This window comes from Zonotrichia albicollis, chromosome 12, assembly GCF_047830755.1.
Source record: "Zonotrichia albicollis isolate bZonAlb1 chromosome 12, bZonAlb1.hap1, whole genome shotgun sequence".
Lineage (NCBI taxonomy): Eukaryota > Metazoa > Chordata > Aves > Passeriformes > Passerellidae > Zonotrichia > Zonotrichia albicollis.
In genome coordinates, this window is record NC_133830.1 from 16,488,320 (window position 1) to 16,511,203 (window position 22,884).

General features: G+C 45.9%; 1 protein-coding gene across 3 annotated transcripts in view; it reads left to right on the plus strand.

Annotated features, from left to right (window-relative positions):
* Nucleotides 1-22,884, plus strand: part of RAD54L2 (RAD54 like 2) — a 69,172-nt gene that overhangs the window by 35,396 nt on the left and 10,892 nt on the right. For 2 of the 3 annotated variants that reach the window (XM_074550068.1, XM_074550066.1), the window contains exons 3-14: nucleotides 11,631-11,829; nucleotides 13,210-13,349; nucleotides 14,908-15,039; nucleotides 15,768-16,000; nucleotides 16,485-16,667; nucleotides 16,943-17,076; nucleotides 17,785-17,981; nucleotides 18,662-19,004; nucleotides 20,240-20,417; nucleotides 20,893-21,144; nucleotides 21,716-21,834; nucleotides 22,139-22,254. In XM_074550068.1, coding sequence (XP_074406169.1) covers nucleotides 11,631-11,829; nucleotides 13,210-13,349; nucleotides 14,908-15,039; nucleotides 15,768-16,000; nucleotides 16,485-16,667; nucleotides 16,943-17,076; nucleotides 17,785-17,981; nucleotides 18,662-19,004; nucleotides 20,240-20,417; nucleotides 20,893-21,144; nucleotides 21,716-21,834; nucleotides 22,139-22,254 — 2,226 coding nt within the window. Of the gene's footprint in view, nucleotides 1-29; nucleotides 788-11,630; nucleotides 11,830-13,209; nucleotides 13,350-14,907; nucleotides 15,040-15,767; nucleotides 16,001-16,484; nucleotides 16,668-16,942; nucleotides 17,077-17,784; nucleotides 17,982-18,661; nucleotides 19,005-20,239; nucleotides 20,418-20,892; nucleotides 21,145-21,715; nucleotides 21,835-22,138; nucleotides 22,255-22,884 lie in introns of those variants that run through there. The other variant, XM_005485534.4, reaches the window with a different exon arrangement.

Genomic DNA, 22,884 nt, shown 5'->3' on the forward strand with positions numbered 1-22,884 from the left:
TAAGGATTTTTATTTTATTCTCAGTCTTGGTCTCTGCCACTAGTTGAACTGGATCACAGGCTGAGTGAATGGGATCTGATCCGTACGGCAGCGTGCAGCTCTGCTGCTCCAGAGGAGAGAGACCTCCCCTGTACACACCCACTCAGCCTCCCTGCTCCTCTTCTCTCTTCTGAAACTCTTTTCCCAGGCAAACTGAGCTTGCTCCCGCTGATCGGGAGCGCATACGGAAGCCAAACCGTCCCGGCAGCACAGCTCCAGGCATCGGTCCCCAGTGGAGCAGCAGCTACCTCGGGCAGGGCTGTGTTGTTTGACTCTCCAAGCAGGGGAGGAGATAGTGACAATTTTTATTTAGGCTGAACACGAGGCATATTTAACTAGTTATGTAACGGTGACCCCGGTCCGTCTCGGCTTGGTGCAGGGAGGATATATACGTACTGCTTCTCGTCACACCAGCTGGGTGGATTCAAGCACTAGGAGCTATTTACCAAAGTTATTTTCAGAAACTTTAAGTGCAGGTTTCCCTGCCTGTACCCTGGACTGTTTTATCAGGAGTCTTTTCCCGCCTGCAAACTGAACAGCCAGTGAGAGTGGATTTATGCTCGCTGGGCTGTGGGCAGAGATAAGGAGTTGTCAGGAGTGACTGGAAACTTTTGTCCTGAAGACCCTGAGACAAGAATAGCAGAAGAGCTGAGAGTGTGCAGCCACGTTGAACAAGTGTGCAGGCAAAGGGCTTGCCTCGGTGCACCGAGCAGCATGCTCCTCTTGGATGAGTCTCAGCAGTTTCCAGGTAGGACACAGGTGGGGGATTTTGTGTGTTCATTTTTCTTTCTTTTTCTCCCTTGTTTTCTTTTCCCTCTTGCTTTCCTGTTACAGGCTATTCATTTTCCCACCCCTGGGCTGGAGCACCCCACTCAGTGGCTGGTAAAAGTCATCAGGAACCAAGGCTTTTCTGTAGGTCTCTCTCTCTTTTAATGTGCTCCCTACCAGGCCAGGATGGAAGAGGTTTTGATTTCAGAGTCTTGCAGTGCCTGTTGGCCTGATGGAGGGGGCATGAGAAGGAAGCTCACTCTTCCTTTGTGCCTATAATTCTGAAGTCTTTGGTGATGTGACATTGTGGGTCTGGCTGTTACTGTTTCTGCTGCTGTTGTGTTGTAATGCTGCAAAACTTCTTTTTTCCAAGAGAGGAGGCAGTTGTTAATAGCAGTATCATTTTATATCCACTGTCCTCTCCCCCACTCCCTTCGACTTTGTGTGGAAACTTTCTCTGCAACATCCTACTTGATAAGAGTTTCAAGAGCTTCTTTTGTCAGTGAAATATTTGGTGACTTGCTGACCGGGCAACAATCTGAGCACCAGGCAGGGCTGTTGGTGCTTGCTCCAGATCCCCTAATTAGTGCCTAAGAGACTAAAAGCTACTTGGCTGTTTTCCCCCTATCAAATGGGAGATGCTGGTGAAATCCTAATGGGAGTTCACAGTTTGGGGATAGCTGCCACTTAATTTGTTTGCTGGTGGGAGGATGTTGGAGAAAAAGCTTTGTTCAGATTTGAAGAACTTTCTAAATTTGTAATTTATCTTCTTACTTTGAGGTGAGGTACTTTGTGATGCCAGGCTTCTTGCACTTTGTTCATGTGGCAAATACCTCCAGAGTCATGCTAGGAACCTAACAGACTGATCAAAAATGGTCCCCAGGAGTTCCAGCTCTGGAATCCTGGTTTATTACAGAAGTGAAGTGTGGTTGTCATGAGGAGTTTTTATAGAAATAAGCCATGGAATATTTGTACCCATTAGTGGGAAGGGGGTTTAGGAAAAAAAAAAATCCATCTTATTTCTCTGGTTGTGGTGGCAGGACAAAGAAGCTAATTCTGGGAGAGTGTGAACTGAGAAAAAAGGAATTACAATAGAAAATGAGTTTGGATAAATGAGGAATCTGGGTGATGATACAAGTGGCTTATGTAACTTAGTCTAGATAATAGGTATAAAAAGAGAAGACAGGGAGGGAAAGATGCTTTTGGAAATGAGACTGTAGGTCATAGATGGAGGGAAAATACAAGGTTAGAGGCTTTTCAAAAATTTTGGTTAGAAGGTATTTGTACAAAAGTAAGAGAGCAAAAGTGCAAATTAACTCATCTTTGTACTTCTCAAGTTGTAAAGTCTGGGACAAGGTTTGTGACAGCCTCTACCAAAGTCTCTAGCAGTAGAAAATGATGTCTCTTTGAGGAAGCCTTTTTAACTGATATATTGAAGTTCTGTTCTGGCTGGTGGATCCAAGAGTGTCTCCACCACACTTCTGTACAGCCTGCCTGTCCCAAAAGAGATGATAAACTGCACAAGGTCACTGAGTGAGTCTGTGCAGAACTTACACATCATGTTCTTCCCTGGTTTTGTGCTTCAACCACTGAACAATGTTTCTTTTCCTCTCTGATTTATCCGGCTTTTCCTCACTCCAGGAGCCTGGACACTTCTTTGGGGTATTCAAAGTAGCAAGCACCTGTATATGCAGTGCTGTGATACTTTTTTTATTTTAAAAATGTTGATAAAAAGTTAGAGCAGATTTTAATTACCACCAGCTAGTAAATCAAGGTTTGTTGCAGTACACTACCTATCTTCCTGTTATCCTGCAAGAAAAATGTCTTTTATATAAAAATCCCTGTTTCCTTGTGATATACACATATATTTCTTACTTGACCATAGAGGTAATTGTCATTTTAGCAACCTTTTGAAGAAACAAATGCCTGTTTCTTTTCCAGGCTGTAATGTGCTTAGGTTTTAGGGTGTTGTGTATTTTTAGGGGGGCCATCCTTGTGGCATTGTGACTTCAATTTGTGCAAGTCTGATTGCCACAAACAACTTTGCAGCCTTTTGTCAAACTCCTTTGGCATCACCAATATTTTGGAAAGGAAAACTAGAAGCAGATTGTTCTTCCAGCAGTGGTGTTTCATCCTGATCTTTCATCCTGGTCTTATTAACTTTCTCCAGTGCTCTCGGTCACTTTTCTGGCTGCAGTTGATGGGAGAAGTGCCAGTGGAATGCGGTAGCACATGGGCTCAAACTCAACAATTTGAATTTTTCTCCCAAGTGATGCCTCCCTCATTAAACAGAGTCCTTAAAACTTCCTCCGAAATTTCTTTAGAGACTGAGGCAGAAAAAGGGAATGTAGATGAAATTCTGTGCTTTGTTACAGTTCTAAGAAAAATCCACAACTATGTTTTGTTTTTTTCAAGTAGGAAATTATGTTTATGGAGAAGAAAGGGAATTGCTGGTTAGAGTATAGGACAGGAAGCCAATAATTTGACTTACTCAGCACTGATGCCCACCTGATTGCTTTGATTTAGTTTCTTCCTCTGCAAGATGGACAGCAGAGTGTTTCACAGGTACTGTGAGGAGCTCATCCTGCCCGTGAGCTCCTTTGACACTGACTAGGGTACAAGTGACACTATTATAATTTTGAAATCACTCCTCCCTTATACCACTACCATCAGGAGCAACAACAAAGGAGGACTCAGATGCTGGAGGTTGCCTTGTGCTGGGATTATTTCCCATGCTGCTCTTTTAAATTAGGAGTGAGTGTCACCTGCCTTCTCCCTGTCCTTGTTAGCAGGTCCTGAGCAAAGCTAGGATGTGAGCTTGAGGCAGAGATTAAAGTTCAGCTGGTGCTTGTTGTTTGTTTGCCATTTTGGTGGCCTTGGAAGTGTGTGGCACAATAATCCCTTCTTTATTATTTCTCATTGCTCTGAGGGTATGCTGATATAAAGCTACAACTCCCAGCTACCTAGTGTAAATTAATGCTTATGTAATCATTGCATAATGCAGAATGCTTGCTCCCCTACTCGTCCTCTTTTCTTAGTCCCTGAAATTTATCCCTAGAAGAGTCATGGTAGCAGCCAGCTGGATTCACTGTGCTTGGAACGTGTCTAGCCCCCATATGCATCTATTTTCTGAAGCTGGAAAGGGGAAATTTGTTACCTAAATCAATATTTAGCCACCTCAATAAACTAGATCATATTTCTCTTTTTTAAAAAAGCTTTGAAGTGTTGTGAAAATAAATAAGGTTAAATCCGGTTACTTGTGGTTTAGATCCCCATGGTAATTTTTGTAATCTGGCTGACAAAACTCTATTCTGGGTTACTAGTTAACTGGGATAACCAGAAAGGGGAGGTTTCAGTTCCCTCCTGCGCACAGCTTGTTGAAAACTTCCCAGCACTCAGCCTGAAACATTTCCTGACTCCAGAGCTGTAGCTTTATGTAACTCATTGCTCTGCACACCCCTGGCTAAAGGACAAATGTGACTGATCCCTGCCTCCCCTGCTACCTCAGTGGGTGCCTTCCTGTCTTTGTTTCCCTGTCTTCACTAGTGCCCACAGTGTCTGTGCAAGAGGGGGCACGGCAGGAGGGAACAGTTTAGGTTTGAGGACTTTCTTCAGGAAAAGTAGTTTTGATTCCATATCTAGAAGAGGGATGGCAGATAGCTGTGTTCTGTATCTCTCCAGGTGTATCTCTCCAGGTTGCCATCTCAAAGCACTATGAAAATGTTTGATTTGAAATTTCACAACCCTCTTTTGAGCTGGAAATGGATATGGGACTGCCCAGTGCTCCAGAGGAACCATGAGCCTGTGGTGCCTGCGAAAGGGAGGACAACCAGACGGGCATCTCACCTGGGCTGCATTCAGGGCCTTGTGCAGGAATGGGAGGAGGTCCTGAGGGGCTGGGTGCCAGAGCAGGTACCTGCCACACTCCAGTGGCAATGGGGTGCCTGTGGCTGCGAGCCTGTGCCATACAACAGTTATATAAGTGCTCTTTGGTGTTTATGTAACCCGGGTCTCAGCGTCCGCAGCATTGAGGCCCAGCCAGAACAAGATCTCTTGGGTATTTGGGGCCTGGTTCTGCTTGCATAATCCCAGGGTTAGAAGATATATCGCCTGTCACCAAAGTTGGCTGTTTGATATTCCAGTTTGCCTCTCGGCACTTCTTGGCCGCTTCCTTTCCCTTTGGTTTCTGGGTGGTATATTCCTAGCTCCTACCCTTCAATTCTGCTGCCTTTTGTTCCTGAAGGATTCCTTCAGGCCAGGAAAGGAGTTTTATTCAGCAGCATAACCTCATCAGCAACTGATATGCTGAAAGATGTCTGAAGGAAAAAAGAAGGGCAGTGCTGCCTTGTAATTGATCTTTAAAAGTTTTCCATTTATTTGGGCTTACTTCTTGCCAGAGGAGACTGGAGATGGGTTTGACTTGTGTGTGCTCATGCTCTGGCCCACAGAGTCAGTGCTGGTGGCTTTTTTTTAGAGCTCATCTCTTCCCTCCATCCTCTGGTCCTGCACTGAGGACAGAGACAGCCTGCCATCCCTTACCAGCAGATTTCACGTAGGTGTCTTGAACCCACAGCGAGTGATCGCTTTACTGATACTTAGAGAAATGAAAAACATGTTACTCAGACTTCAAGCAGCACTCTTTGTTATACCAACATGACAGACTCTGTGTCTGGTTACAGTGACAGTTATGAACGACAGACCTGGGGTGGTTAGCTCCTAGATAAATGAGCAACGGGCATGAAGACGTACGTGCTTTTTGACAGGTGGGGGAAGCTTCCCCCGGGAGCAGGCTCAGCCCGAAAGAGCGATCCTTTGTGCCTGGCAGTGGCGTGGCTGTGACTCAGCAGGACACCGGGCACGGCAGCAGAGCCGGGGCGGGAGCGGTGCTGGCGGTCGGTCACTGCCGTGGTCGGTGGGCTGCGTTCCGCCGGGGGCTGGGGCTGCCGGTCCCGCAGCTCTCGGCGTGGCTCCCCGCTTGGCCAGGGCGCGGTGCCTGCCTTCGGAGCTCCACAGCCGTGGTCCTGTGCGGACAGGCGGACCAAAGGCTGGTCCCGGCTGTCGTGCTGGCAGCAGCGGCAGCTGCCGGTGACCGGAGAGGGGCGGCCGGGCGCGGGGTCCGCCGTGCCGGGGGCAGCGCGGGTGCCGCGGCCGGCGCGGGGGGGCAGGTGTGCCGGGTTATATAATACTTACATAATTAGGGCTTTGTTAAGCGCTGGTGGCTGGGAGGGGCGTCCTGCCGTCGAAGACTGAGCCCGATTATTTTCCGAGGAGAACAAAGTCTTGTTCCTAATTAGCTGCCCTGCCAGCGGCTGCCGCGGAGAGCCCTGAGTGCCCGTAGGGGCTGCGTCCTGCTCTGTCCTGCTGCGACCCCCTCTGAGGTGGCTTTCCCAGTGCTTTGGGTGAAAGCAGCCAGGTGTTGATGTGTGCCGTCTTTGTGCCTTTCCTGGGTGTTGCAACAGGTAAAGCCTGGAGAAAGGGACTCCGAGCTTTTCCCTTGCTTTTACCTCCTCTGTATGTGAGGGGTTTCACAAGGAATTTACTGTCTCTAGCCCAACCTTGAGGTGCTCAAGTGTTTTCACACAATACCACTTCTGTGAGAGGTGCTCTGTGCAGACACCACTGCTCCCTTCTCGCATGGCATCCATGCAACACCTGCACCAGTTGCATACAAAGAATATTTTGAAAATATTTCATTTTTATTGCACAGCTGAGTACAGGATGAGCCAGAGGACTCTGGCTGTTGCCAGCCTCTGGGTAGATTGCTGTGCTGCAGTTAGAGAGCTGCTGTTCTTCAAGAGCCAGGTACAGTTTCACTCTGGCATCACCTACCCACCACTCCAGTTCCCAGCACACTGGGGAAACATCACATAACCCAGAGAGCACCTTCCAGGCTGTCAGAGCCTTTGTAGCTGGGCTTGCTCTGCAGAGTTGCTCCTCCAGCCTTTGGCACTCCAGTTGTAGTTCAGTGTGTCAGGGACTGAGCTGCAGCTGGAGCTGTGCAATTAGAGTTTCTTTGCCATCCCTCAGTGCTCCTCCCATTCCTGCTTTGACAGCTCAGTACCGGCTGTAGTAGCACTAGCTAGTATTAGCTAGTCTCTGACAGGCTTTTGCCCACAAACTGCATAGAAGTTCCCAGAAGGCTTCAATAATATTTAACTGCTCTTTGTTCTTTGTGCAGGATGAAAGAAAGCTCCCAAAGTAAGAATTAACTGCTCACTGCTCTGCATGCAGCTACCTTCTCTACCATGCATGCACATCCCTGTGTGCTCCTGCCTTAGGGTAGGAGCACACCTACCTGTGTGTTCCTACCTTAGGGTAGGAAATAATGCTCAAAAACTCAGCAAATTTTCCTATTTGGTATCCTGAGTTTCTGTAGTGAAATGATTTTAGAAATAAACAGGTGTCTGGGTTTCAGTGCTATGTCTTCCCTGGAGTCACTGGAGTTACCCTGGCAATTGAACTGGTCTCCCAGGAGAGGTGTACATACCTCTAGCTAGCCCTGTTAGCTGGCTACTAACTGGGCAGGCAAGGAAGTCACCAACTTGCACAGTAGCTTGTCCACTGAGGGGTTTCTTGGCTCTTCTTATGCAGCAACCTCAGGTAGGAGACCCTCAGATCTTCTGAATGGGAATTTCTGTACTCCTAGGAGTGCTGACTGTTGCTAGAGCCAAACTGTGGATGACTTACTGAGGGCTGCCTTGGAGCACAGAGATTGGCTATAACACTGTTTTTCTCTTACCTTGATGTCAAGACAATGTTAGTTACATGAATGTCACACCTGTAAACAACCTGCTGCTTCATGACACTTCGCAGCAACCTGAGCCATTTTGCAGAGCAGGCTGTGTCGAGAGCAATTCACTGCTGAATCCATGATCTAGAGAATATTCTGCAGGCTGGATCCTGTGCTGTTTTAACAGAAGTTTGAAAGGTGATGAGGTGCAATAGGAGGTGCCTGACTGCAGGACAGATCTTTTGCTGTGTTGCACATCATGAGTCAGAGCTGTGTGCAGTGTTTAGGGACAGCTCTGGCAGTCACACCTCAGAGGGAGCATCTGAAGCAGCGTTACACACAGCAGTCACGACTCTCTTACAGAGACTTCTAAACTGTAACACTGTGACATGCAAGTGTTGGTCGAGAAACCAAACACCTCCCCCTATTTGTATGTACTTCTGGGGGTGGTGCTTGCTGCTGCTTATTGAGCAAAGAAAACTGGCAACCTCTGGCCTGCAGCACAAACCAGAGCCGTGCTGTAACCAGGTCTGTTGGGTTTTGGAAGTGCAGGCACATTTCACACCTCTGAAGTGCATGAGAAAGATAGTAGTGCCCCTCTTGGCATTCGGGGTACCTTGCAGGACAGAGTGCCTGGGTGTGTGCAGGTGTCCATAACCACTGGGAACTGTGCTATAACCCACCTGAAGGAGTAGCTGCATTGATGCTACTGCCACTTCTCCTGGGAGATCCTCTTTGTAGATCTGGTCAGACAGTGCAAAACATGGAACAAAGCTGGTGTGACCTAGGTGATTCTTAGTGCCCACAGCTTATAACCATGGGATGGACTTACACCTTTGCCAACAACCACACCTGGCTGTCTTCTGCTGGGCAGACTTGGGCTTGTATTTTCTGTTGTGGCTCATCTTGCTGTGCAGGGCTGTGCTGGGTTGTCACCCCCAGGCAGGTAGCAATGCTCTTCTCAAGCAGGCAATGTGAATAGGTGCCCAGGTCTTCCTAGAGTGCCCAGCAGCTCCAGCATGATCAGACAGTTGTCAACATGCAAACGTGGCTGATGAATTTTTGTGTTGTGTAAAACACTACTTGTATAACCATGGCAGAGTAGTGTGTCAAGTGCCTGTTACAAAACCATAATTGCCTTTCTGTTGTCTATGTAGGTTTGGCAAAATTGGGGCAGGATTATTCCATTGATTACCTGATGGGACCTGTTCAACAAGGCTGTTCCCACACTCCCCCCAACCCAAGATCAGACCCGTTCTTATACAAAATAGGTGTTTGTGTGTGTAGTTATTGTTTCTTAATGTGTTTCTGTCCCAGTGTGGGTCCCATTTACACAGCTTGGAGCTCACCAAATTGGAGAGCAGCCACATGACTGCAGCAGGGAGCTGTGCTTTTCATCTGGGTTAGGTTTAGGCTGTGCACATAATCAGGAGTTTAATACAAAGCAGCAGCAAAACAATTCCTGCTTGTAACTGCCAGCTCCTGCCACAGGTGTGGTGGGAGCTGTTGCAAGGTTAGACTTGTGATTTTATCATTGTGTTAGTTAAATTTTGTGTAAAGCTTTATTCATGGTGGTGGCAAGGATAGGAGCAGCCTTTGGGAAGCTGGCTGTCCCCTGAATCCCACTGCAGCTGAATCACTGAGATGTTTGGAGCTGTCGCTAGTGTGGAAGAGCTCTCTTGATGCATATGTGTCAGGAATGTGGGCTGAGGCACAGATTGTGTTCCTCACCTCAGAACTTGTATTGGCAGGACAAACACCAGCCTGAGGAGACATGGCTGTGGCAGATGAGGCCTTGTACTCAGTGCAGGACCAAATTTATCATCAAATTTTGGGCTTCAGGCTCCTGGTCGGATGAGAATTATATTTTAAAAAACCTATCTGATCCAGCTGTGTGTAGGTTTGACCAGAGTTTCTATTACATATCATTAAAAGGAAAGAAAAGGTAAAATGCAGAAATGGAATGAGCCTTCATAAGGATTGCAGAACACATCTGTAAACATAGAGGAGACATAATAATTTGGGCTCCTGAGCCTTTAGGTTTTGCTATTGTCAACCTTGTCCTGAAGACACCCTTGCCTGGCACAGTGCAGGTGGCAGGTTGGCTGCTGGAGGAGGTGACGTGGGCAGCTGCTGGAGTGTGGGGAGGGAAGAGCTTCCTCTTCCAAACAAGCATGGCTTTGTGCTCCCTGGTGCCTTGTCAAGGTCCTCAGGCCCAGGGTGAGATGGCAGCAGTGTAACCATGGCAGTGTTTGTCTCCGGTTTAATGACTCATCCCGGAGCATGTGATCACGTGTGCAGCCTCCCTGCTTCCCTTTGCCCTATTTCATCCAATCTTTTGATCTAGTTATATAACCAGGAGTCAAGAGGGGTGGGGGGAGGAAACAGTGCTGAAGAATTGCAGGTAATGTGACTAAAATGTGTCTGTAGCTCAAATAGCAGAGTTGTTGTCTGGGAAGCCTGAGAAACTGGGTTTATTCCCAGCACAGTTCTCTGTCAGCAAGTGAGCTGATGCTTGATATCTGAGCTTGTTAGTCTAAGGAGACATGGTGGAAGGACGGGGCTCCAAGACCTTGGCTGTGGCAGAACTGCTGTGCTTGTAGCAGTGAACCCTTTGCCTTTATCTTCATAGCTATAACTCTCCTTGCATTCATCATGAGATCTGTTCCATCCTGTAAGCTGTGGACACCTGGTTTTCCAGTATGTGCAGGGCTTGCAGAGACAGATATTCACAGAAATGTTTGAGCTCCTCTGCTGGTACTGGTCCATGGTGGGCAGAACTCTGAAGTCCTAAATCTGTTCTGACATAGACTTGCAGCAAATGCTGGGGTGGGTCTGGTGGGATGTCTGGAGAGGAAGTTTGCAAAGTTGCTGCTTTTGAACAAGGTGTGAATCTACTACTTGTCACCTCAATTTTAAGATGTGATGCGGGCGATAAGGTTAATTTAATGGGCATATCAACATGACAGCTGTAGGTGCAATGTGCTGTACTGAAGCATCCTTCATTTAAGCTCCCAGCATTTTGAGAAGGAATGCTCTCTGTCTCCAGATCCCTCAGAGTCACAATGTGATGCTTGTTGGTTCTGTATTACTTCATCTGCCACATTCCTCTGCACTGATGTCTTCTTTCCTTCAAAGTTCTGTCTAAGTGTCATTTCAGTTCAGTCATTAGCTCAGATACACAATGTAAGCAAGAAAGCTGATTACAAGATGAAGTTCAGGGTATCTCTTTGCCTGACACAAGGGGACAAGATGCTTCAAAGAAGCTATTACAACGCTTGTCAGAAACAGTTTGCTTCAAGGGAAGCTTTTGAACAGAAACATTTCCTTTCTTTGCTCTGGAAGCATTAGCTTGGTCACTGGCAGCCTGTTGAAGAGCCAAGTGTCACAAAGAACAAGGTGTCATTTCACATTGTGTTTTAACAGTGGAATCAGGCACAAATGGAAGTCTGAAAATCAGAGAATAAAGAGAAAAAGGAACGCATGTGATTTACAATGTAGAAAGAATATTGCCACTTACATTTTGTTTGACAAAAAGCGTGTTGGAAATTACCATTTAAACCATGAGAGTGAAGCCTGGTGCTAAAACCACTGAGCTGCTTGCTGAGCCATGACCCAGTGTTTGAACCAGATAACCTTTTACATACTATGTTCTGTTAACTTGGGAGATGGTTACACAGGTGTCATATAGATGGAAATTTCTGCCCTACTTGAATGATGTGAAACAAAGAAAAAGAGATTCAAGTTCCTGTTTTCCATCAGAGCTTATCAGGCCCTCATAAAAACAGACTCTTGGGATAGCAAGTGCTCCACATGGACCTAAATAATCTGCCTTGTTTTCTTGTCAGGGCACTTTTGGGCTGTGTTGAGGGGTGTTAGTCTTGGCTTTCACTAGGGACGCGCCCTTCACAGTAAAACTTTTAAACTCCCTTTGACTCTCAGAAAGGACCCCAGTTTTGACCCTCAGAGTGACGTGCTCGCAAATGAGTGAGAGTGGGGCTTGTCAGTTCCTGTTCAGCTCAAACCCTGCTGATTGCTGGTGGAAGAGGCAGGCTGGCACAGCTGTTCCCATGCCATGTTGTTCCCCTTGCAGACCAACCCCAGGAAGCCGTGTTCAGCGGTGACCATGCGGAGCACGCGGAGGATGGAGAGTGGCAGCGCTCGACTTCAACTACCTCATCTCAGAGCGAGCGGGCAGAGCAACTCTTGCAGAACCAGCACAAGAGCCTGGCCTCTGAGGACACCAAAAAGAAGAGGGCTCAGAAACCGTCTCACATGCGGAGGAACATAAGGTAAGCAGCAGCAGCAGGACAGAAAGAGCTCAGGTCACATATGGTGGTGAAAACAGAATCTCTGCACTTTGCTTCTGAGCTACATTGTGCCACTGCTGGCAAACCAGATGGTTTTTCTTTTCCAAAACCTTAGGATTTCACCAGTGGGAGTAGAGTGATCTCAGACTAGAGTGCTGCATGTGGGTGCAGACTTGTTTGGTATTTCAGAAGAGTGAATATTTGGTTATGGAATATATTGCAAAAATTGTGTAATTGCTGCTGTCTTTTGAGAGATGTAATTGAAAAACAGTGCCACCATTAAGTAAATACCAGTTTCAGATATTTGCTGAGGTGAATCCTATTGCAAACAGCCTAAAATACAGTCCTTTCCTGTACTATCCTGGGTACTTGTTGACAGGAATGCTGATGCTATGACTAGCAACTGAAATGTTGGAAGTCAATTTCGCCTGACTTTTATAAAGCAGTAGTTGTTTGATTGTGTAATTCACCACATATTCTGGGACAGGTTGTGAGGTGGTAAATCACTAGGAAATTTTGCTCAAGGGAATTTTATAAGCTCAGAGGAGAACTAATGGAGCAGGAACTCCTGTGGCAGCAAGTGGCTCTCATGCCTTGTGCTGGTGGTCTTTGGTTTCTATTGAAGCTTGTGCAGATTGATTTTCTTAAAGCTGAAGGAATCAACACTGAATAGGCCTTGAAAAATGGGACTTCATTAGGATGAAGGAGATGTCCATGAAGTGTGGGGTTGAGTGGTTTTAAAGGCTAGTTTGGGGAAGCTAGATTTTACCACTGCTTGTACTGCACCTCTCCTGGCAAAAGCACCATGTGACACTGAAGTAGGGGAAAAGCAACTTCTGGAAGTAAATAAAATTACCTGTAAAGGGAAGGTGCTTTGAGGGAATGCCTTGAAACAATTGTCAAAACCATTAGAGATTCTAGCTCCTCAAAGTGCTGTCAGCAGAGAATCGGGGTGATGACTTTTTGTGGGAATATATGGGAATTTTCTTCCCATATATCTTCTTTGCATGGCTTAGTGCATTTTGTGTTTTTAAACTGTGTATCAATAAAAAACACCCTTTCAAGCAGAAGAACTGGTCTCTGGTAACCTAGTTTAAGTATGTGCTTACCCACATACCTATTTCCTCCTTTCATTACTTTGCTTCTGTTGAGCTTTTGTCTTTTCCTTGAGTGATGGTAGTGTTATCTGTAGTGTTGAAATAGCTGTAGAATTTGCCCATATCTTTTGGGGGATGATGTTCCTACTCTGTGTGGCTGACAGAATACCTGGGGCTTGTCAGTCCTCTTTGCAGCAGCTGTGTAGCTGTTCATATTTTTGGAAGAAGTGGAGGGTAACCAAATCCTGTTTGCCCCTGTGTTCAGAAAGCTGTTGCGTGAGGACCAACTGGAAGCCGTGACAAAGGCAGCCCAGCAGGAAGAGTTGGAGAGAAGGAAACGGCTTGAGCAGCAGCGGAAGGATTACCCAGCCTCTATTCCAGCTGTTCCCCTGGAGTTTCTTCCTGGTAAGCACTGGGAGATGCCAGCCAAAGCAAGAGTTTTAAGGGTAGATGCTGAATGAAGAAGGTAGTGCCATGCTTGTCCATAATAGGACAAGGGGTAATGGCTTTGACCTAAAGGAAGGTAGATTCAGGCTAGATACAAGGAAAAATTACTGTACAATGAAGGTGCTGAAACACTGGCACTGGTTATGCAGAGATGTGGTAAATGCCTCACTCCTGGAGACATTCAAGGTCAGGGTGGATTGGGCTTTGAGCAAGCAGGTGTAGCTGAAGATATCCCTGTTTGGTGTAGAGGGGTTGGACTGAATGACCTTTGAAGGGTCCTTCCAACCCCAAACATTCTGTGATTTTATGCTGTACTTGGACTGTCAAGTGTAAACTCTTGGAACAGCAGTTCCAAAACACTTGTAGGTTCAGTGTAGGCAGTTCCACTTCTGCCCTTGTTTCCTATTAAGGATACAGTGGCTGCTTGGTGAAAGGTGCCAGGTAATGTTTGTTGAAGATATTTTGACGCACATCAAGTGCGTGTAGGGGGATGCTGAAACAGATCTCTCTTGTCTTTCCAGCTGGTATGGGAGCTTAAATCAACAGGCTTGGCAGAAATGCCAGATCCTGTTTGTCCTGGGAATGGTCTGGTAATGCATGTGTCTGGTACTGGGCATAGTGGAGCAATGACTGGGTGCACATATGTTGGTGATGTAACCTTGGCCTTCCTTGCATGTTTTGGCAAGCAGTGAGTTGCAGTTAGTATAAATGGTAAAGCCTCACTCGTGTCTTTGGGTGAATATGTTACCTTGCATTGTTTCCTAATGTGGATCATTTTGGTGATTTAGTTTATAGTGCAGCTTTAAAAGGTGTAAAGGGCAGAGAAGTGCAGCTGGATGTTGGGCAAGGGTAAGGAATTCTTGAGTTGGCCTTGCCTCTTGAAGAAATAGATATTTTCCCATATGTGCAAATGCTAAAAACACTTTTACAGAGAAGGAATAAGAGCTGTTTAAAACACTTTGGCTTACACAGAGTAGGTTCAGCCCTAGAAGAATGTCATTGCTTGCTGTGTCACTGCAGTAATGCTGTTTTGCCCCAATAGCCTCTCCTCCACATGGCAGCACTAAAAACATATAAACAAATGCTCTTGATCAGCAAAAGTTGTTTATGATATGTGGGATGTAATTATTACAGTGTCCCTACTAACAAAGAGCAGTTATTATCCCTCCAGCAGTTGGTACTTTCTCTGCTGGATGAAACACAGCTTTTACTGAGACCAAAAAAAAGAGAAACAAAGGGCTTTAGCATGTTGCATGGTCAGTGTGCCCCAGTCAGGGCATGAAACAGAGGGTGCCATCAGCAATGGGCTATTGTTTCAGCATATTGAGAATGGAGGAGTTTGTGACCCAGGAAGCTGAGTCATGGCAGGATTGTAGACAGTGAGAATCTGTTATGGAAAATTCCAGGACTAAGTTATTGGAGCTAAAGTGGAAGGAAATACTGTCTGGTTTCTGAACAGTTTTGTCTCCTTCCCCATTATTATGAATTACTTATTGTTTGTAATTTATGTTTGTAGAGGACATAGTTTTCAGAACAGCAGAGGCGACCCAGCTCCCCCCTCAGGTCCTGGCTGAGGAAGTGATCTGCCTCGACAGTACCAGCAGTGGCAGTGAGGATGATACTAAAGGAAAAAATAGCATTAAAGATGGTAAGTGACCAATTGTCTCAGCCTGCTCTTCTCACAATATGCTGTTTATTCAGCCCTGAGTCTGTTTTCATCGGGTCAGATGCTCCAGTGGTGAATCACTTCAGACTTTTGTAGGCCTATTGGTTTCCAATTATATGGGCAGTTCTGGCCTGTGAGTCCTAAAATGACATTTATAAAATGGCCTGTCAGGCCCTCTTGTGAACTTGTGTTTATTTCTGCTTTATGAATGCACTTAATTTTGCCCAGTGCATTGCTGAAGAATGCTTACAGGAGATGTGGCACCATTTGCTATGTGTAAAAGGAGCATCTAAGTATCCAGATCTGCATCTGGAAGTGGTTTTGTGTCCCTTGTCCCAAATGGATTCAACCGGACTCCCTGGTGATCCTTAGACATTTATGTCAATCAATAAAATTCATGTCTGGGCTTGGGAATTAAGAAAACATGGAAGAGAATGTAAAACACTCCTAGAAACTGTCTCATGTTCTCTTTGGATCAGCCCAATTTAATGTTCCCTGAAACATTTGGAAGCCAGGGAAGCTTTCATATGCTGGTCTGAGGAGCGTGGTGTGTGCCTGTATCATGCTTGTTCAGGATACATCATTAGGCCAGGGTGGAATTGCAAATGCTGGAGGAAGCCTTATTTCCTGATAGGTTTTTTCCATTCATGATAAACCCTAATGTCAAGTTAACTTTGTCCTTATTCTCTCTTGTTTTGGTTACTTTGCAGAAGTGATTGAGCTGAGCTCAGGAGAGGATGATGCTCTCCAAATTGTGGACAGCAGTGACTCTGGCAATGAGGGGGAGGAGGATGGCAGTGAAGAGAGCAGTGGCTCTCATGTGAATGATGCCTTAAATCAGTCAGATGCTCTGGGGCAAGTCATTGTCAACATCAATCATCCACCAAATGAGGAGGACATTTTCCTGGCTCCCCAGCTTGCACGTGCAGTGAAACCTCATCAGGTAGGCTTTGTTAACCTTGAAAATGCCATGAATTCAGGCAAGCCTGCCTGGGAGTCTCAGCAGAACTTCTTTGGTGAGCCCTGTGACCAATCTGGTTGTGGTGGTGACTGTTGTGGACAGTCAAATGATAAAACTGAAGTAGAGAATGGCCAAGGCTCTGTATAACTTCAGGTGCTGTTACTATCAGACCTTTGTATAGTTAGATGAACTTTTACAAAATAAAATTATATTTATAAACAAACTAATCAACCCAAATTCAGATCCTCTGGCTACAAATTAATTTTATTTATTGATATAGTCTCAAGAAATTCTATGAGCATCTAAAAATACTGAGTTTCTGAACCTTCCTTAGATTAGAGTAGTTGAATGAACTTGAAACATGCCCTTTTACATTTTCATGGTCCTCATGCACTCTGTAAATCCTTACCCATCTCGGACTTTTTGTCTGCCACCATTCTAACACTTTTTCTACTTTTCTGCCTAGATTGGTGGAATCCGGTTCCTTTATGACAACTTGGTTGAGTCCTTGGAGAGATTTAAAACCAGCAGTGGGTTTGGGTGTATTTTAGCACATAGCATGGGCCTGGGCAAGACCATACAGGTGATCTCTTTCTTGGATGTACTTTTTCGGCACACGGAGGCAAAGACTGTTCTTGCCATTGTACCTGTAAGTAGCCACATGAAGGGCTGGCTGAGGGGCTTCCCTGCACTGCTGCTTTCTTTGCATAGAGAAGGTTGATTAGTGTCCCATCACTCATCAAGCTTTATCACATCCTTGCTGCTCTTCCCCCTCTGTCATTCCCTGTGTTCCTGAATTTGCATGCTGTGAGCTGCTGCTTCCATCTGAGCATGCTGGGTGTCATTCCCTAATCTCATTTCTGCTCTTAAAAATCCCAAGTGACTCAATTGGGTTTTTAATTCTTCCATGGCTAACTTTTTCAGGTGAATACACTTCAAAACTGGCTAGCAGAGTTCAACATGTGGCTCCCAGCACCTGAAAACCTTCCTGCTGATTATAACTCCAAAGAGGTCCAGCCCCGCACCTTCAAAGTCCACATCCTGAATGATGAACACAAGTAGGTGACAGTAAAAGCTTTCTGAGCTCTTGGCTCAGGGACCTCAGCTTCTTCCTGGGTCATTTTCCTTGCATGGATTAGGGCAGTGCAGTGGTCCTGGGGAATTCTCAGTTCATTAGCTGTGTCTATACAGCTGCCTGTTGATGTCTTCACCCTCTGGGTGGGATATATTTGAATCTGCTGATGCTATTTCAGCCATGTATTTACTGTTGGCCAGGATCTGGTGTCCTGTGGGGGACTGAGTGAAGAGAGTGTCTTGATCTGAACCAATTCTGAGCAGGCTAGAAGGGAAGGAAGCCTGGGGGACAGGAGCATTGAAGGAGACAACGGGATAAACAACTGGAAGATTACAACCATCTGCATTGGCAGCTTGTTCTGCAGATGGTTTTTGCAGGGGCATACTCAGCAGCTCTGTAAAAAGGGAACTCTTGAGTTCTATATGCTTTTGTGCATGACAAACTTCTACACCTCAGTTCCTGTAAGGATTTGTCATTCTCAGTCCTGCTCCATGGCATATCAAAGGCTTCCCCCCCACTCTGTATCTGTTTGTTTCCTTAAGAAATTTCATTGTAAATCTCCATCTGGTTTGATGTGAGAAAAATGCTTTAAAATACCCATTGAATGGGTATTTTTGTCTCAGCAGACTCCAATCCAGTGATTCAACCTGAACTTGGAGTAAAGCTTACAGTTTATTTGGTTGTTTTGCAGGACGACAGCTGCACGAGCAAAGGTGGTGAATGACTGGGTGACAGAAGGTGGTGTGCTGCTGATGGGATATGAGATGTACCGTCTCCTCTCACTGAAGAAGTCCTTTGCCACTGGCAGGAAGAAGAGAACAAAGAAACAAACTGGCCCTGTCATTATTGACTTGGATGAGGAAGACAGGCAGCAGGAGCTTCTGAAAGGTGGGAAGTCAGCCCTCAAGAGGGGAGAGTGTGGCCCTCCTGTCCAGCTGGCTGTCAGCTGTGGCAGCACAGGGAAACAACCTATAACTTGCTTTTGGTATCACTGACATGGTAGAACTTTGCTGGGCAAGATTGTCTTTGGAGGCAGAAGGTTGTTGAGCTTTGTCTGAGTCTTTAATTTCTTGAAAGAGCTCCAAGTAAGTGTGGAATTCAGTACACTGAACTCTGGGATTTCTCATTGTGAGATTTGCCACTCTAATTTGATTCAAGACACCCAACTTGATGCAATGCAGGTCACTGAACAGAAATCAAGGGACAGTCATGTTTGCTCATTACCTTATTTTACTAAATCAGAACTATTGTTTAGTCAAATGTTATCTCCTGCATCTCTTGGATACCTGCTATCTCTAGGATAGTTAGTAAGAAGAGAACTTGTAGAGTTAGGAGTGAAACTGCTGGTATTGTGGAGAATAGGGCTGTTGTGGCTGTAGGCATGAGTTGGATAAGAAGGTGGCCTGCTGTGAGCTTGGCTGATAACATTCTAGCCTTGCTATCTGCACCCACGGATACTGCTTTTTTATCTTTCAGAAATACCCCTCTATTGTGTAGCCTGTGACCTTATAAAACCAGAACTTTGTTTCATTCATCTCTAACTAACACTTAATGTCCCTTGTCCTCAGGGATTGAGAAGGCTTTGTCTCGCCCCGGCCCAGACGTGGTTATTTGTGACGAAGGACACCGGATAAAGAACTGCCACGCCAGCACCTCGCAGGCGCTGAAGAACATCCGCTCGCGCCGGCGGGTGGTGCTGACCGGGTACCCCCTGCAGAACAACCTCATCGAGTACTGGTGCATGGTGGACTTTGTCCGGCCTGACTTCCTGGGCTCCAGACAGGAGTTCAGCAACATGTTTGAGCGGCCCATCCTGAACGGGCAGTGCATCGACAGCACCCCCCAGGACGTGCGGCTGATGCGCTACCGCAGCCACGTCCTGCACAGCCTGCTCGAGGGCTTCGTGCAGCGGTGAGTCCACGGGCAGATCTCAGGGTGTACCCCATGCAAACAGCTCCTTCATCACAAGTTACCTGGCTTGTTTGCTGAGTTTGTGCAGTGCAGGTAACTTTTGATGCCTTATAGAATCATGGAATTGTTTAGGTTGGAAAAGACCTGTAAGATACTCAAGTCCAACTGTTAACACAGCACAGCCACCACTAAAGCTTGTCCCCAGATGCCACACCTACAAGTCTTTTAAATCTCTCCAGGATTGGTGACTCCACCACTTCCCTGAACAGCCTGTTTCAATGTCTGACCACCCTTTCCATGAAGAAGTTTTTTCTAATATCCTATCTAAACCTCCCCGGAACAATATGAGGCCATTTTCTCTTGTCCTGTCGCTGTTGTCTGGGAGAAGAGACTGTTCCCTTCCTGAATATAACCAGGTAGTCATGGAGAGACAGAGGTTTCCCCAAAGCCTCCTTTACTGCAGGCTGAGCCCTCTCAGCTGTTCCTCATCAGACTTGTGCTCCCAACCCTTCCCCAGCTCTGTTGCCTGAATCTGGACATGCTCCAGCACCTCACTGTCTTGTAGTGAAGAACCCAAAATAGATCCCAGGTTTAAGGTGGGGCCTCACCACTGCTGAATACAGGGAGAGGTTCACTGCCCTGGCCTGCTGGCCATGCTGTAAAGTTGGTTTGCTTTGGTACCACAGACTCTGATAACAGAGAGCTACACCTCTAGCTGCCCTGGAGTGACCTCAAGTTTATTTTGATGGCTTAATAGCCAATTTGGATGTGTGCTTTGTGACATCCTTATCTTAGAATCTGAAAGTGTTAAGGAAAGTCTCAGTGACTCCACTACTCTGGAAACAAATCAGCATTTTTTTTCTCAGATGAGGATTCTAGGATGCTGGTCTGGAGTGTCTTAATCATTGACAGAGCTGAAAATAGACTTTACATCTTATTTCTGGTTTTCAGCTACCATGGAAAACAGGACTTTCATCACCCTCTTAACTCTGTGACCTGTGCTAGAAGATTGTAATGTTTGAGATCTTTGTAATTGTGTTTACAATTGATATTTGGCTGCAGGGAGAGTATCTCAGAAGTGTCATGCATTACAGAAACATACAATTTAGAGGTCCTTCTCCCTGCAGCTGGGTGGGCAAGAAGTCAAAATCTTTCCCTACAGGCAGCCACAGGGAGATCATAATGGGAAATTCCCTTCCCCTATATTTATCTCACTCTTCTTATTTCCTCCACAGGCGAGGCCACAACGTGCTGAAGGTTCAGCTCCCATCTAAGGAAGAGCACGTCATTCTGGTACGGCTGTCCAAGATCCAGCGGGCCCTTTACACGGAGTTCATGAACCGGTTCCGGGACGCAGGCAACAGCGGCTGGCTGGGGCTGAACCCACTCAAAGCTTTCTGTGTCTGTTGTAAGGTATGTTTTGGCAGAAGATGCAAAGAAAGATTCTGTTCTGTTGGGGAAAGAGGAATATAAGTCAAAGAGGAGGTAAAAGAGGGACCTCATCTCTCCCCAGAGTGCTCTGCAGTGGTTCAACAGTATTGTTATCTTTGCTTCCAGAACTGGGATGCAGGGATGTTAAATGTCTCTTTCAAACTGTGCAAGAAACCTGCTGGCATAGGCTGAAACAATCTGGCTGATACCTTAAACTGCATAACTGTACCTGCTTAGTGCAATTAGGCGGCTTTCTCTGCCTTTGTGCTGTGTGGGGTGCCCAATGACCTCCTGGTTTGTTCTCAAGGAAAGAATTGGATGCATTTAAAGATATGAGAACCAGAAGAAGTATTAGTTCTTTCCTTTGAATAGCTGTGGGAGCTTTCAGGTCACAATCATTGGCAAGCAGCAGACCAGTGCAGGTCTAACTACTTCCTTTCTTTATTTAACCCTTCAGATCTGGAACCATCCAGATGTGTTGTATGAAGCTCTGCAAAAGGAGAATCTGGCAAACGAGCAGGATTTGGATGTGGATGACCTTAGCACAGCAAGCACTAATTCCCGCTGCCAGCCTCAGGGAATTAAAGTTAAAACAGAAAGTAATGCTTTGGCATCACCAGTTGGAGAAGCTACTAATAGCAAGTTCCTCCAGAGTGTTGGCTTCAACCCTTTCCAGGAGAGAGCAAATCAGGTCGTAACTTATGAGTGGGTGAGTGTCACTGCTGGAAAACTCTTCATCTGGGGAGTCTGAAAGACTGGACAGTTTTCTGAAGCAGAGCAAAGAGAAGACTCTTCTGTTTGAGTTGTGGGTTTCTCTTATGTTCTCTTTACCACAGAGCATCTTGATAAGCAGAATCTGCGTGGGGCTAGGAGGGGTTTGTGGTTCTCAGGAGGTAGAAGTGTAGGCAGCACTCTTATGTCATTGTTCTCATCTGACCAAAAAGGCTGTGGAGTTTGTTATTCTAAATAAAGGTGTTAGGGTGAAGTTTGATCTAAATAAGAGGATGGTAAATCTAGAAGGATGGAGGAAAGCTCTTGAGATGAAAGAGTCATGAGAGGTTGAGAGGACAAGTGAGAACTTCTTCATTCATGGAAGAAGTTTGTCATTTGGAGCTTCTGGAATGGGAGATACTCCCAACTACTGCTGCTATCTTGGTCACCTCAAGCAACTGGATGTAAATAACCTTGTTGCCATGATTTATTTCTCTCACCTTGAGACAGGATTGTTGAGCTAAACAAATGAGCAACTCCACCTGTAATAGTCTCCCGTTTCTTGGTAGGCCAAAGACATCTTGTGTGATTACCAGACGGGAGTCCTGGAGAACTCACCCAAGATGGTGTTACTTTTCCACCTAATTGAGGAAAGTGTGAAGCTTGGAGACAAGATCTTGGTCTTCAGGTAAGCAGAGTATCACCAGCTGATCATACAGTCAAATACTGGAGTAGTTGGATCCCCACCCCGGTACTAGGAGGTTTTTACAGAGTATGAATGGTGTGGCAGTTCCCCTTTTTTTCCTTTGTTGTATTAATGTGGATTTTTATCTGTGGATAAAACTTCTGCCACTGTCACATTTACTAGTGAGGAGTGTGCTGCACAAACAGGGTTTGACAACCATCAGCACTGTCATGGTTGGGGAAGGGTTCTGATACTCCACTTCTGCTGTTGGGGAACTTTTTCCTGAACAGAGATCTTGTTTTTGCAGCCAGAGCTTGTCCACCTTATCTGTCATTGAAGAGTTTTTGGCAAAGAGACCGATGCCGAGTCCTCCAGGCTCAGATGGAGGAGTTCATAACTGGGTCCGAAACATCAACTACTACAGTGAGTGCATCCAGTCCTCCTCTCTTTTGTTGTGACACTGTTTGATCATGTGAAGGACTAATTCCTGAAAGTTGCCCACCATCTTCTTTTAGTTGTCTTTGGGTGTGAAAATGCTCTGCTGAAGCATTCTTCTGATGAACTTCTTTCAGACTGTTCTTACTTTAGTTGTTTTGGAAGACAGTGTCAGTTGGATAGCAGCTGAGCAGTAATTTCCAAATCCTCTTTTGACATCTTACTTAGAAGATGTTAGACATCTTTGACATCTCACTTACACACTACTGCTTTTTTTAAGTTGCAAAAGATACTTTTTGCTTCCTGTTGGCTATTTGCTAGATCTTGCTTCCAAAACCAGAATCACTGTGCAATGCTTTCACTTGCTCAAGGCTGTGACTTCCTCTCCCTTATTCCCTAGCTTTAAATCTTTTCCTGGTATGGGTTGTTGCTTTGTGTGGCTACTTTGCAGGCCAGGACTGAGAAGAGTGGTGGATATGGTGTTCCTGATTTTTGCAGAGCTGCCAGAAGCAATCTGCTGCTCAGGAACAGAGACATGACACCCCCTGTACTCCTTAACACCAGCACTCTCTATGCTCAGGTCTAGTTTTCTGGGGATTTGCCAAAGCCTTTACAATT